This window comes from Chanodichthys erythropterus, chromosome 2 (assembly GCF_024489055.1).
Source record: "Chanodichthys erythropterus isolate Z2021 chromosome 2, ASM2448905v1, whole genome shotgun sequence".
In the NCBI taxonomy this organism is placed as follows: domain Eukaryota; kingdom Metazoa; phylum Chordata; class Actinopteri; order Cypriniformes; family Xenocyprididae; genus Chanodichthys; species Chanodichthys erythropterus.
The window spans coordinates 21289407-21305225 of NC_090222.1; the positions used below are offsets into that span (position 1 = coordinate 21289407).

Here is a 15819-nt window from a genome sequence, read left to right on the forward strand (position 1 = left end):
TGCGTTTCCATTGCGGTCTAAAGTACCGTAGAGATTAGGAAAATTAGTCCGGTGATATAGGACTGTGCATGACTTTCCAGTTCCCACTGGATTTTCCAGACCTCCGCATATAAGCTTAATAAAGACTGAACCTTGTCGTCAGTCCATCAGTCATATTTTATAGACTCCATTGTTGATTCGAATAGCAAACAACTCTTATTGCACGCACCGCAACAGACTTTTAAAAATGGTGGTTGAAATAAAATTCTGCGTGGAATCACCCAATCAAAATGCTGTGTGAACTCAACCAATCAGCATGTTCAGCGCCCAAGTCACACCCCTGAAAGTTCCTGAACTTTGAAAAAGTACTACCTCGTGAGCAGGGACTTTCTGAGGAACTTCATTTAGTGTCCAAACACAGTCCTGGAGGTCCAAGAGTTCATAGCTCCAACCAGTGGCGGCTGGTGCAAAAAAATTTTGGTGGGGCACAATTAAGAAATAGAATTAATAGAAATGCAGGAATTAATAGGCTAATTGTTAAATAATCATTTAACAAGTGATATAATAATGTATCATTACTAATCTAAAACATGGAAAATTCTGTATTTAAGGCATGCATAGGACTGGGATCTAAAAAAAAAAAAAAATCTGTATTTAATTAAAAAAAAAAAAAATGTATTTCATATCCTGCCCAATATATTCCTAGAAACAATGTTCATATTGAAGGCTATAAAAACAAACATGAACTGTGTAGTATGGATCAAATAACATTAGGCCTAGGCTATATTCTAAAATTGTAACTTTACAATGTAAAATCAAAATGTTTTTTAAAGCAGAAGTTAAATACACTCAACTAAAAAATGAAAATAAATAAAAACAAAAGAACAGACCAATTATTATTATTTTGAATACCCTACAACAGTCACTTTACACAGTTACTGCTATAGTACAAATACACTTAGTTGTATTTTCGAAATTGTACATATGGCATAATTATGTTCGCCAACAAAAACAAATTTTCAACTACAAATATTTTTAGCAAAATGTATTTTACTCAGATTGAACTCCGTCTGTTTGGCGCGCATGCGCGCGGCGGCGCTCGTTCACGGAAGTTTGTGCTTGCTGAAGACTCGTCCACGCCTGACTGCAAAATGGAAATATTTTCTCGACTTTCTAACATTTGCAGATGGAGAATATATCTGTGAAATGTAAATAATGGACTGAGAAAATTATTGGATGTCACTTCATCTTAAAGAAAAATATTAATGGAGGTATGTTTGTTTTCACCAATCGCTACACAAGTTAAGGTTACGTATGATGACGAAAGCACGTTAGTGCGAGCCCTCCCGGAACCCATAGAGATTGCATTGCAGTGCCTGCAGTTCGAAAAAAAAGTTCTTTGAATGGAAGTGTATGGGAGTAGTCGGGGCAAATCTCGGCCAGACTGAAATTGCCCAAAAAGAGGCGGTACTCCACAGAGCGTGACTCGATGCTGATTGGACTATATCCAGAAGTAAAACAAACAGCCTAGCAGTGACAGCTAGCGTAACTTTGGTTGATGTGATTGAAAAATTCGTCCCTTTCTCACTTTGGTGGTGCGTTGCCCTATTGCCCTAATGAAGAAACCGCCCCTGGCTCCAACTCGCCTCAACACTCCTGTCTGGAAGTTTCTAGTATGTCTAGTAAGCTTGATTAGCCGTTTCAGGTTAATTGGGGTTGAAACTAAACTCTGATGGACAGTGGCCCTCCAGAAGCAGGATTGGACACTCCTGATTTAGACCCTGGTCCCTGCAATCGAAACACTCCGAGCACCATCCCAAGTCCCTAGTTCCTGGGGAAAGTTCCTGCGGTGGAAACGCAGCTTATGTCTATCGTGAGGTTTTGGCCTTAGTATGCACCACTAATTATTGAATATAAGTATTGAATTGCCACAAAACACTGGGAATGTAGTTGGTCTGAGACTAATTTCTAAAGCCATGTTCTATATCAAAAATTATTCATATCAAACAAACAGAGGATGTGGTTAGGTAAAAAAGAAAAAAAAGAAAAGAAAAGTAATAGCACCTGTGCATTTGTAAGAAACTACTGAGAACATTGCTCCCCTGGGTGTTTCAAAATGGACCCTTAGGCTTGGAGGAAGATCGCACTCTTTGATATGACCCAAAATGAGACTGCACTATGAGGTTTTCTGTACAAGCAGGAATGAGTATTTTATTCAGGTCTGATGGAGCTCCCCCAACCTCATTCTTGCAATCAAAAGGCAGTCCAGACATCTGAGATTTCAGCCCTGATCTAAAACCATAATATATAAATATATATTACAACTTTATATCCCGTAATGCTCACCAAGGCTGCATTTATTTGGTCACACGATCATGATCTATGTTGAAAACAGTTGTGTTGCTTAATATTATTGTGAAAACTGTGTTGATTTTTTTTCAGGGTTCATTTATGAATAGAAAGTTCAAAAGAACAGCATGTATTTGAAATAGAAATCTTTTGTAACAATGCACTGGAAATGTCTTTTGATGAGTTTAATGCATTCTTGCCTAATAAAAGTATTAATATTTTCCAAAAGTGCAATTTATTTTAGTAGTTATTCAAAATGACATAATGCACCTTTAAGAAAAACATAATAGTACTGCAGCAGGTAATAATCAGTGCCGTAAATAATAAAATATATACACCAATTTTTACAGTTATGTTAAAAATAAAAATAGGTACACTAAGTATAGAGAATCCATTGAGCATCTGTTGCATGCATTATGGATTTAGTCATTAAATGAATAAATTTAACACATTGGTAATGTGTTTGGCCTTAGGCCGATGATGAAGACAAGGCCCAGATTTGTGTGGTTTCAAATTGCTTTGCTTATAATGTGATTAATCAAAGACTGCAAGGATTTTTCCTTCTTTTAGAATGCATTAGTAGCTAACACTGGCTTGTGTTACTAGACTACCATTTGTTGGTCATATATTGAAAATGAATGCTAATAGAAGTCAAACAATGGTTTTAGCCTCAAGGCTAAATTCCATTCCATTTAACCCACACTATAAATTAGTGTCTCACCCATTTGTAAACACTCATTTTCAGTTCTGACTGGAGTTATCATTATTCTGCCACTCAAGAGCACTGAAAATTACAATAAATAATTGGACACAACACCATCTGCCTAAAACAGTCTGTCGAATGCTGCATTTAAACATCCATTTGAATCTCTTTCAGGCTGCAAAACAAACATTATGCATCTTGAGGCATGATATAATGACATGTTTATAAGGAGGTGAACGCTTAAAGATTAACTCAGTAAAGGTTAAACAAATCACTGTGTATTCAAAGTCAGACAATAGTGGGAAACGGAGTGTGACACGCAATGTGTTTTTGTCACATGGTATGTGAACTGACACAATAAAGATAAGTCTCTTTCCTCTCAGTATCAAACTATTGTTTATATTTTTGGACAAAGATAAACCGTGCCATGTGGATAAAGAGAAATGAGACTTACAGTAAATGATCATGTCAGGTGAGCTGTCACCTGTATAGATCATATGTCTCCATACAGCTAGTTGTTTTATTGCGCACTGAATTACAATAACTATAACTGAAACCTGCAAATAACAATAGCAATTCTGTATATATGAGCATGTTTATAATATTAAACTTATTTACGTTTCTTTAAGGAAATGTCACAGAAGTCATCACTGCAATGTTGTTATTTGTTAACTAAGACCAAAACTACTAGTCACTTAGAAAGTACATCTCAACCATAAGAAACTCAAGACCTCATTGGAAATGTCACCCATTACAATAAGCCTTATATCCAATGTGATGAACTTTATTCTCTGCTGAAAAGAGACAGAGAAAGTAAACAGCATCACAAATCACACAACTACAGGGGCCGTTTGTCATCGGAGTAGCGCCTGGAGAGGCCAAAGGAAATAGAGAGCGAATCAGTCACTACAGGGAATGTGAGAGAGTGAGAGACAAAGACTGGAAGGATGACAAGAGGCACTTACAGAAAGGATAGTAAGTACATCTTCGATGACAGGGTGAACAAAATCAAAGGATGAGAGCCTCGAGACAAACATTGTGCTATCAAAAGCAAGAGGGAGCGAAAGAGATGTAAAAGGAAGGAAATGAGAGCACAGTGTGCCGAGTTAAATGTAACTGGGTTACCTTGGCACTGCCGTCTGAGTGGCGACGGGCACACAGCTGAAGCTGGGTCATCCACATCTGCTGCTCGCGCGCATCACAAGCTAGAAGAAGATAACATAGCTTTTAAATGGCCACATTCATTCATGTTGTCTCCATAGCTAATTTAATTCAATCAGGTAAAGAATAATTGACGACGGGCCGTTGAAATATTAGAAAATAATGCACACCCGAGGTGGTAATGTGGCGATAAGCTAAGTAATACAAAGGACCAGAGGCAGTTATTCCGCTTATACTACGGTTGCCACACCTCAAGACATTGTTCAGATGATGTATTTCAAGACATTTGTCCTTAAAATGCTCTTGTGTTTAGGTCTAATTTCTTACGCATCTCCACCCCTCCGTTGTTAATTCAAAACCGTAATTTTAGAGAAAAGCGTGTTTTTTACCTCGCTATGTGAGAAATGTCATGTAGCTTTTAAGTTGCTAAACTAACATTATTTTACTGATAAAAACAAAATGTCAGGGCAGCGCTGAAAACACGTTTCTGTGTGTGCGTGCGTGCGTTTGAGTGGGAGAGAGCGGGGAATATGTGCTTTCCGTACATAATGAAACGTAATTTTGTGGCAAAAACATGGAAATAATTTGTCATTTTGTCCTATTGTTTACTATATTAATTTGCTTGATCAGTAACGTTGTGGGTTTTGGTTCTTTTGTTAGTCGTAGGATCTTTGAAATAAAATCATTTGACGAAGTGATATGGACATGTAATGCGGTCAAGACCTGCCTGGAACTACTTTAGCCATGCGTTTCCACCAAGCGGCAATCTCCCCCAGTCTCTCGTGAAGCCAATACGGAAGTGACTTAAACTGCGATTCATCGACTGGCCGCTAGGGACAGGCTTTCAAAAGAGAGCAGAATCTCTGAGTTCCATGTTAAATTGGCCAAGTTTACAGCAGAAAAAAACATGTTTACAAGTTGGTTCAAATTGTGGTTTTGGTCTATACTGCTAATTTTGCCCTTCATGACAACTGTGAGGGGGGTGAATTTTTTTCCAACTCATTCTTTTAAATTATATTAAGCCTTAAAGTTCTGCATAATTAAGGGCGTGGTCACTTGAGTGACAGGTAGATGCCGCTGCTGTCTGTGAGCCGTCATGTTACCTCAGCTAATTTCCAGCCGCTGAATTTGGCATCTCAGCCATATTTGTGCTCGATTATTTTATACAATTATAAAATATGGCTTGCTGCATAATATTCAAGACTGATGTGCATCTGTGTAGCTGTGCTCGCATGCGGAAGAAACAGAACACACGTTGTTGGATCGTGGCATTGGCTAAAAGTTTTGTTTGTGAGATTTACTACAATGACAATACCAAGATGATATACAACTCTGACAGCACTGCTTGGATATTATAACTAAAACTGCTGCACTATTTTGAAAAAATATACTTTGGACACGGGCTCATTTGTTTGTTAGATATGATCGTATACAGTTTTACAACATAAACGCTGCTCAGATTGCATTATTTCTTGAAGAACGATGACAGAGAGCATTCAGAAGAAATGTTATGCAAACAATGGATAATATATCAATATTTCATGGACAAAAAAATACTGTTTTTTGTTTTGCAATGGACATTTACATTTTACCCAAGTGCCACAGATTGGATTCACCTCGCGATCTCTATTATAAAGGTATGAAGTCCCATTTTAATTTTCCATGTTGTTATTTGCACACCCAACACAAATTACTGGTGTTGGAGCATCTATATCTTTAAAAAAAAACACAGTAGATTGACGGTAAACCTTTAGAACTTTCTGATGATAAAACTTATCTTCATTAATAATTTAGATAGTATCTAGATAGATAGCTCCTTTGCTTGCTAACATGGTCATGTCGAGCTAGGAGGGCGTGGTTTCAGCAACCAGTCACATCAGCTCAAACCACCTCCCCACCTCTTTGCCCATTTTCAGTTATTCGGGAGTGACGTGCAGTGACGCGCAGCTAAGATGGCCGCGGCCTCATTTACGCGTCAAAACTGCTGTTCAGAAATCTATTGGTGACGTCATGGACACTGCGTCCATATTTTTTTACAGTCTATGGTTTCCACCAAGCGACAACCTCTGACAGTTTCTCGTGAAGCCAATACGGAAGTGACTGAAACTGCAATTCATCGACTGGCCGCTAGGGACAGGCTGCAGAAGTGAGCAGAATCTCACTGACCATCATGTTAAATTAGCCAAGTTTACAGCAGAAAAAAACTTGTTTACAGTCTGGTTCAAATTATGTTTTAGTCTATACTGCGAATTTTGCCCTTCATGACAACTCTAAGGCTTAATATAATTTAAACAGATGAGCTATTAAAAAAATTCACCCCCCTCAGAGTTCTGCATAATTAAGGGCGTGGTCACTTGAGTGACAGGTATGCCGCTGCTGTCTGTGAGCCGTTATGTTACCTCAGCAGCTCACTTCAGCCGCTGAATTTGGCATCTCTGCTATATTTTTGTCTTTGTCTGGATTATTTTATACAATATATGGCTTGCTGCATACTCGAGACTGATGTGCGTCTGTGTACATGTGCTCGCATGCGGAATATAAGAACACACGTTGTTGGATCGTTGTGGCATTGGCTAAAAGTTTTGTTCCTGAGATTTACTACAATGACAATACCAGGAGGATATACAGCTCCGACAGCACTGCTTGGATATTATAACTAAAACTGCTGCACTATTTTGAAAAATTATACTTTGGACTCATTAGTTTGAGAGAACATTTGAGAGATATACATTTATATATATATATATATATATATATATATATATATATATATATATATATATATATATATATTTTACCCAAGTGCCACGGATTGGATTCATCTCGCGATCTCTATTTCATTATAAAGGTATGAAATCCCATTTGATTTGTGTTATTTGCACACCCCACACAAATTAATTAGCCTACTGGTGTTGGAGCATCTGTATCTTATAAAATAAATAAAAACACCGTAGATTGACGTAGACCGTAGATTGAAGTAAACCTTTAGTACTTTCTAATGATATTGTTATCTTTATTAATATTTTAGATAGTATCTAAGATAGATAGCTAGGGCGGGCATGTTTTCAGCAATGTCGCATGGGCGTCCCTCCTCTTTGCCCATTTTCAGTTATCCGGGAGTGACGTGCAGTGACGCGAAGCTTAGATGGCAGCGGCCTCATTTTCGCATCAAAACTGCTGTTCAGAACTATATGGGTGAGGTCACGGACACTACGTCCATATTTTTTTACAGTCTATGGTTTCCACCAAAGACTATAACAAAAAGGGACTTTGGTTTCCACTAGTCTGAAAGAAGGTGTGGCTGCATCCGAAATCGCATACTTCTCTACTATATAGTAGGCGAAAAACAGTAGGCTATGTGACAAAATAAGTATGTCATATGTCCGGATGACCTCCTTTTTCCAGCGAGATTCTGAAGTGTGCATACGATGGCTGCATCTGAAAACTTCGGAGCTTTACGAATCAAATCAGTAACTCGGAGTGCAAAAGTCAAGTGATTTCAGCAGTTTAGCCATTTGATAGGAGATCCGAATCACTCATTCGAAACAAAAGATTCATAAAGCTCAGAAGCAGTATTTTGAATTGACACTATATTGTTGAAAAGTCATTATTTAGTTTTTTTTGGCGCACAAAAACTATTCTCGTCGCTCTATAATATTAAGGTAGAACCACTGAACTCACATTAACGGATTTAAATATGTTTTTAGTACATTAATGGATCTTGAGAGAGGAAATGTCATTGCTGGCTATGCAGGCCTCACTGAGCCATCAGATCTAATCAAAATCTTAATTTATGTTCCAAAGATGAATGAAGGTCTTACGGGTGCAGAACGACATGAGGGTGAGTAATAAATGACATTATTTTCATTTTTGGGTGAACTAACCCTTTAAAAATGCTGCCTTTTGAGGACGTGTTCCAAGGTAGGAAGGCATCAAAGGCATGTACAAATCCAAAGATATCTTCACTTCCTGTTTCATGAGATGCCTTCTGATCGATGTATCCTTCACTGCCTTTGATATCCCATAATCCAGCTGTGGCGATCAGGGCAGGCGAGAGCCGTGAGGGAACGGCGCGAGGCCGGTGACACGAGTGATAATGAGCATCACCTGCGAGGCGTGCCGGCCTCGAGTCTCTCACGGAGGAGCTCCAGGAGCATAAAAGGAGGAGCGATGACAGTGGAGGACGAGAGAGGACCAGGCCTGGATATTATTTTATGTTTTATTATGTTTGTGTGGCCAGCAGACGTCCGCGAGGGTCTGCCGGCATTACTTTCGTTTTGTATTTGTTTATTTTGAATTAAAGTTTTGTTGAATGTTCGCCGGTTCCCGCCTCCTTCTTCCCGTACATACGAACTGTGTTACATTGGTGCCGAAACCCGGGAGGAAGGAGGGACATGCTGTTGAAGAGCCCTCGCTGCTGAGGGGGATCACGGTGCTGCGGAGTTCGGGCAGTGGAGGCGGTGGTGCTGGAGCCTAGTGACAGGTGGGAAGGAGAGCTCGAGGCCGTGCCCCTGGGACGAGGTGGGGTGGCTGCTGTCCAAGAGGGAGCGGAGGAGTCGCCGCCGTTCGCCGTGGGCTGGAGTCTGCTGCCATCCGCCATGAAGGGGAGGAGCAGGGAACGGGGGACTCGCTGCCGGCTGCCCTCAGTCAGAGGAGCCATCGCCGGCCACCAGGGGGCGGAGGAGGATTGAGCCATCCATCGAGCGTCCAGTACCATCGCATGGCGAGGAAGAGCCTCCCAGCTGGCTCTTTCCTCTCTCCCCTCTCTCGTCCTGTCGCTCCCCTTGTTTCCGTTTCCTTTCTCTCGTTTTGTCTGTCCTTACCCCAAGGTGCTGCGGCCACCGAGACAGGCCCCGGGGGGGAGTAGAGCACAGTCTCGGGAGTATCCCCTGGCCTGCGAGGGGCGATGGGGGTATGTGGCGAGCAGGGCGGGTGAGAGCCGTGAGGGAATGGTGTGAGGCCAGTACATACGAACTGTGTTACACCTGCGCTTTCTATTCTGTGACAGATGATCTAAAAAATAAAGATGGCGTCTGAAAGTTGCGGTTGGTGGTCAGTTTGTGTGCAAATGTATGTTTTTGACTATTGTTTTCCACTTTTGATGTTATTTCTAGCAAGAAATTACTATTTTAGTAATTAAATATTCACTTAGTTATCATCAAAGCTTGTGATATTTTGCTGTAGATCATTAAATCATTATGCTGCCTCAGAAGACTGTCCGAAATCAGTTTTGTGAGGTGCCTTACGCAAACGCTCCCTGCAAAGTCATTGCCTGATACGTCAGCGAGGCAACAAGTCAGCTGCCTAGGTTTTCGGATGCAGCCTTTACAATCCCATGAGGCCACGGAAGAGGATTTGTGAATGGCAGTGAAGTGACACAACTGACGCTGATAGGTCACGTGATACGGGCAACATGGCGAATGTAGTATGTCCAGAATACATTTCCACTATACGCATTCATACTATATAGAACATACTTTTTTTAGTGGTCATGAAGTAATTACTTATTCAAAATAACTACCTACTCAAGGAAGTATGTGATTTCGGATGCAGCCCATGTTATGAAAGAAAAATCTCAAAATTGACCAGTGCATGAAAAAAACTATGGTTTTACCTGTATAGTGTCTTGCCTTAAGAAGCATATCAGACCAAGTTTTTATATGGCTTATGAAAATGTAGTTTCTTAATAAACCATTAGGTATTGGATGGTTACCCATGTAGAATAAATGCAAGCATTTTCAGACACAAGACCAGAAAACAAATTTGTGGCTTGTCTGTTACCTGGGGTAAGACTGAGAAGGTGTGAAATGAGAAAATAGCACCTGAAGATTTTCATTTCAGAAGACTTGAACACAGGGAGCAGATGAGACTCTGCCCACAGCGAGGCTGTCAGACTGCTGGGAATAACGCTAGAGGTGACAGCTTTTTTTCCTGCGAAATTCATCCCCTCACAACCTCTCCGAAATTGCCTTTGTTACAAATGGCCGATTTGGCTGGGGGCATTTTGCTTGTAAACTCCTGACAGAGTCTAAATGAGTTCTCAGAGTCACCTCGGACCGACAGAGAATTTTGATGTAAAACCATCATAAAAAATTGTGGCATACAGTGAATGCCAACCATGAAAAGACTCTTGTCATACTTGAGACAACAGAGAGAAAGAAGTATAGAGATCTAATCTTATGTGAAAGTCGCTGGCAGGAAAGAAAGGGTGAACGTGGACAACAAAATCACAGATAAAGGGGGATGCCAGAGGGGAAAACATATCAAAGAGGTACTTCTTTAATAGACAGCACGAGGAGACTCAAGTTAAAGGAGAATAGAGATGGGAGGGATCAAATCGACACAAATGACCATGTTAAAAGCAAAAGATTAAAACCCACCAAGAGGAGAGGACACTCACCCCGCAGTTTGAAGAGATCTCCATTCGCAGCATAGACTGTGAACATGAAGGGAAATTCATCGCTTAGGGCCACCGAGGAGCCAATGAGGGGCAAGGACCCTCGTGGCTTCTGGTTCTTACTGTGCTCGTTGATGAAATACTGAAGTTGGCCAAGCTCAGGGTCCAACACAAAGTACCTGCATGATGAAAGACACAGAGAGGAGAAGATGATGACATTACAACTAGCCAAGATTTTGACAGCGAGTGATGCCTGACATTGTATTGCATTTGTATGCATTTTCTAGGGAAGTGGTCTCAAACTCAATTCCTGGAGGGCCACAGCTCTGCACAGTTTTGCTCCAACCCTAATCAAGCACACCTGATCCAGCTAATCAAGGTCTTCAGGATTACTAGAAACTTCCAAGCTGGTGTGAGTTGGAGCTGGTTGGAGCTAAACTGTGCAGAGCTGTGGCCCACCAGGAATTGAGTTTGAGACCACTGTTCTAGGGTGTTCTCATTGGTTGCCAGAGCATTGCTAAGAGGTTGTTAAAATGTTCTGAGTGGTTGAAAATACTAAGTCTGATCGCTTAGAAAAGTAGTAGCACCTCTTCTCAAAATGCTGCACAAATTGAGGTATTATTTATGTCCATAACACAAACCTGTCAGGCGAGTTACAGTATGTGTCAAAGTTTAATACTTTAGGGGTTTGTTCAAAAGTATGAGCAGTAGTAACAGTGATGCTTGCCTTAGAAAACACAACTACACTGTTATCACAACATTTTTTCTATTGTCAAATCAACTTAGATAATTAATGTGATTCAGATAACAAAATATTTCGAGTTTCTGTTGATTAAACCAATCATCTTCATTGTATTAACTCAAATTTTTAATTTCAATGAACTCAAAATTTTAAGGTAACCAGGTAACTTACTTTAAGTTTAACCAACAGTTCTTTTTACAGTGTACATACTAGTATATCTGGCCTACAACAAAAAGCATGTGAGAGCTTTACGGTGGCCATTATTACTGTCTCTCTCCCTTCCCTTCTCATTATTCGTGATGCATTACATGCCATGTCTGGTTCCACACTCAGAGCCAACCAGAGAGGTGCTTTATGCGGGATCGTAACTCTGCAGGGAATGGATTGTAATCACACGGTTTGGGTGCTATAACACAACAGCCACCCTCTTAGTAAAAAATGAATGTGCTGCCAGTTTCTCTTCTACAGTCTCCCTGATGGGGTCTTTGAAAGCCAGACAAAGACACATCATTATTTTAAAAAGCAGCTAAAAGTATGAAGATCAAAGCAGCAACAAATGCATTGCTTCTGATGGCGGAGGACAGACGGTCACTGTGGACCTTTGGTGACATTTGCTTACATAACCTCATTCCCCAGTAGGAAAAAAGGACTGTTATATCCCCTCACCCTTTAAAAAAAATAAACCCCTGGTTTCACAGGCAAGGCTTAAAGCCGGGCTCACACTACAGGAGTTTTAGGCCATTTTAACCCTCCCAAGAATCGGAGAAACAATCTTGTTGAGGACCTTGATGTTCGGCACAGATTATGTCACAGATCGAGTCTTGCACCTTCCGATCTGCTCTCACACAAATTGGGGCCGATCATATCCTAAATATCATACTAAAATTGTATAATATTTAGGATTTTAAATTGGGAAGATTAAGTCAGTTCTTTAACAACAGCCAATGAGAGAAGTGAATAAGAGCACTTTTGAAATCATTTTAAAATTTATATCTTACAGTATGTCAGCGTCTCAAGATGCACCAAGTCCTGATTTTGCCAAGTTAGACGTGTTCCTGGGTTAACATATTTTGTTGATCCAAGAACAACATTCCTGTCCAAAAATTTTGTCCTAACCATGTCCCTACCCCTAAACCTAACCCTGCCCATAACTTATCCCTAAAATCAGAGGGAAATGATAGGTGAATAACACTGATGTAGAAGCAGTGAACCCTGATTCTGAGCCTAAACTTGACATAAACTGGATGTTGATCCAGGAACATGTTGTACTTGGTGAAATCAAGTTCTGCCAAGATGCACACCAGTAATGTTTTTTTCTAAGGCACGTTTATCCTGGCCTAATCTAAGCCCTGTCTGTGAAATCAAACCATAGAATAAAAAAAAATCAAAAATATTTATGCATTTTTATATTGATTTACTTTTGGTCACATTTCATATGCTGGTACTATGGCACAATATATAATACGGTATAATACCATTTCTGTATTATACATGCTATTAAAAAATGCATGGTTCTTTAAAGAATACCATGGCATATTATGTGAAATAAATGAACTCTAACTGTGCTAACATGCTCACATGTGTGTCTGTCTGTGGGTGAATTAATTACATTAGTGACAGACATTCTCTTAGCGGTTCTTATTTTCAGTAAGTTATTCTCCCCAAGGCCCAATTCTCATCAGGTCAAAATATTGAGTGGTGTGGAAACCTCTCTCTCTTACACACACACAGACAAATGATTAAGCACTAAACAGTGACTAGTGCTGGGGTTAACATGAGGGCTATTTCTGAGCCATTGCGGAGGGCAAGTAACCCTCCGGTCCTGATGCTCGTTATATGCTTGGCCTGTTTTCTTATCGATCGCTGGACTAAGCAAGAGAATGAGCACAACATTATGGATGTGAGGGATTTCCCATCACGGATGAGTCATAGTCTCTCCCAGATGAAAGAGCCTTAACTGTGGGCTGTGCTGCACTCAACCCTGCAGAACACAAAACCATGAAATCTGACAAAAACAAAAAACCTGCTTTCAATGAGAGGCTCTTGCTTTGGAGTGTTTCTGCATAGCTCGGCTGTTAAAGGACTCATTTCACATTTAGATTCCTGACTACAAATAGACTCTTTCATTACGGGAAAGGTACTCTGATATACTGATTACTGATGTCTGTTTTTAAGATGCAGAAAACCTTCTTAATTATCTCAGATTAGATTTTGTTTTATTATGTAGAGATACAACCTGCATACTAAACATACTAATACAATTATACTACAAATCTGAAATAAGACTGTAGGATAAATCAAACCATAAGAGAATATTACATAACACCAGAACTTAGATAACAGGTAGGCAAACTAAGAGTTGTGATCTTCTATCTCAACAGATTTCATCAGATTTTACAAAATGCAACATTACTTAAGTATTATTTGACCAAAAAAAAAAAAAAAAAAACATATGACATGGATGGACAATGATCAAAAATAAAAAACCTTAAGGGGAATTATCAAATTTTTTAAAGATAATAAAGATACTAAAGATTTTCTTGACATATATAATGTATATGTGTATATGTAGGTATATATGTATATATATATATATATGCATTAATGTCAAGAAAATCTTTAGTTGTAAAGAAATCTGATGAAATATGTTTTATTTATTTTTAACCAAACTCTTTACTTTAATGCATGATGTCATAACGGATAGATATTAATTTTATTCTTAATTGTATGCTATATTTGACCAAAACTCGACACAAGCTGATATCAAACACGACGTTTAAGTAGGTGGATAAAGCTGTCCATATGCTCAGTAACATCATCAATAGGGGGAAAACCCAAAACATGTAAACAGTGAAACATGATTTCATTCATGCATAGCGTCATATGGCATTGAATTAGACCGCGTTCAGTGCATTGCTGGAAGATGACGTGTCTTCATTCTTTGATCCAGATACTGGATGTCATGGAAATGAAGGAATGATATGATCAGAAATGAGAAAACCTTCATCATGTTGGACTATAAGTCTGCCACTAAAAACATTTCGTACGGGTTTAAAAGTTGTAAAGAGTGAGCAAACGGCAAAAACTCTTTACCTGCTCTGCCAGCCTTGTAATAAATTGGTGTATTTGTTCAAAACCCCCTCCAAGTGTCTCTTCTGGGTCTGCGATGGTTGAGTGTCCGAAACAGCCACTGATCCCGGACTATAAGAGCCGCTTCTTGCCTGTCTCTGTGCGGGATTCCCCAGATCCGCGGACCACTTTCCTTTACTGCTCCCTGAATGCGACACGTTCAGTGTTTTTTCCATGATTATTCAGAGTGGGTTCATACAATATCACGATTCAAAATCCAAAGCACACTTTCAAAACCAAACCAAAGATACTGATTATCATCGTACGGAGAGGACGTGATTGGAGATTACTTTCATTTTTTATCTTGCTGCCTTGCCTTGGACTCTTTAATAGGCTTCTCTGTGTTTCCATTGGAATCAGTGTGTGGTCACTCCCCTCCTGCTCTCCTCCAACAGGAATGCAGCATCAGAAAGGCGAGCGTGAATGTGAATGTGAATACGATGCCTTAAATCAAAGCCACGCCCCCTCATTATCATAGGTACGGAGAAATTCAGAAATAACATAAATATTAGTAATAATAAACAATTAAATAAATTTAAAAAGTGAAATAATATTAAATAAACTAAATAAAACAATACAAATTAAATAAACAAATTTGATAAAAAAAATTACCTTATCATTTATTTATTTATTTTAAGGATTAGTTCATCCAAAAATACAATTTCTATCATTAAGTAGGCTACTCACCCATAATCATGTCGTCCCAAACCTGTAAGACCTTTGTTTGTCTTCGGAACACAAATTAAGATTTGATGAAATGCGAGGGTATCCACAAATAGGCAGCAAGGACATTGCACATTTTGAGGTCCAGAAGGGTACTAAAGACATCGTTAAAACTGTTGATGTGACTGCAATGATTCAGGTTCAACCTTAATATCGTGAAGCAACGAGGATACTTTTTTGTGAGCAAAAACAAAATTAATTCAAGACTTAATTCAACAAATCCGTCTGTCCTGTCATACTGCTATGCTATTTTCGTTGCAGAGCTTCAGTGTTTATGTCTGAATGGCGGAAAAATAATCTCATTCATATTTTTACATTTTTATATTTTAACATTTGAAGTTGTGGGTTTGATTATGTAAGTCTTTACATAAAAGGCAAAAACAAATAATGTGAGTGGTAAAAAAGTTTCCTGGTTTTACCACTACATTGCAAAAAGAAAAAGATTTTTTTGAAAAAGAAATTGTTGTAAATGTTGTTAGTTTTAAGAGCAACCTGTGAGACATAAAAGTAAACAAACAAACAAACAAACAAAGAAGATGCAGATTTTCCTCAAAACAGTAATTTCTTTAAAACTATGAGTATGTATTATTAGTTCACCCAAAAATGAAAATTCTGTCATTTATTACTCACCCTCAT

At 39.2% G+C, this 15819-nt stretch overlaps 1 protein-coding gene across 1 annotated transcript in view; it reads right to left on the reverse strand.

The window, feature by feature from the left end:
* The window catches only part of osbpl10b (oxysterol binding protein-like 10b), a 69445-nt gene extending 54621 nt beyond the window's left edge, over positions 1 to 14824 (reverse strand). Inside the window, exons 1-3 of the mRNA XM_067404745.1 lie at positions 14425 to 14824; positions 10593 to 10768; positions 4157 to 4236 (exon numbers count right to left, since the gene is read on the reverse strand). Coding sequence (XP_067260846.1) covers positions 4157 to 4236; positions 10593 to 10768; positions 14425 to 14636 — 468 coding nt within the window. The 5' untranslated portion in view covers positions 14637 to 14824. The remainder of the gene's footprint in view (positions 1 to 4156; positions 4237 to 10592; positions 10769 to 14424) is intronic.
* Positions 14825 to 15819: the final 995 nt, after the last annotated feature.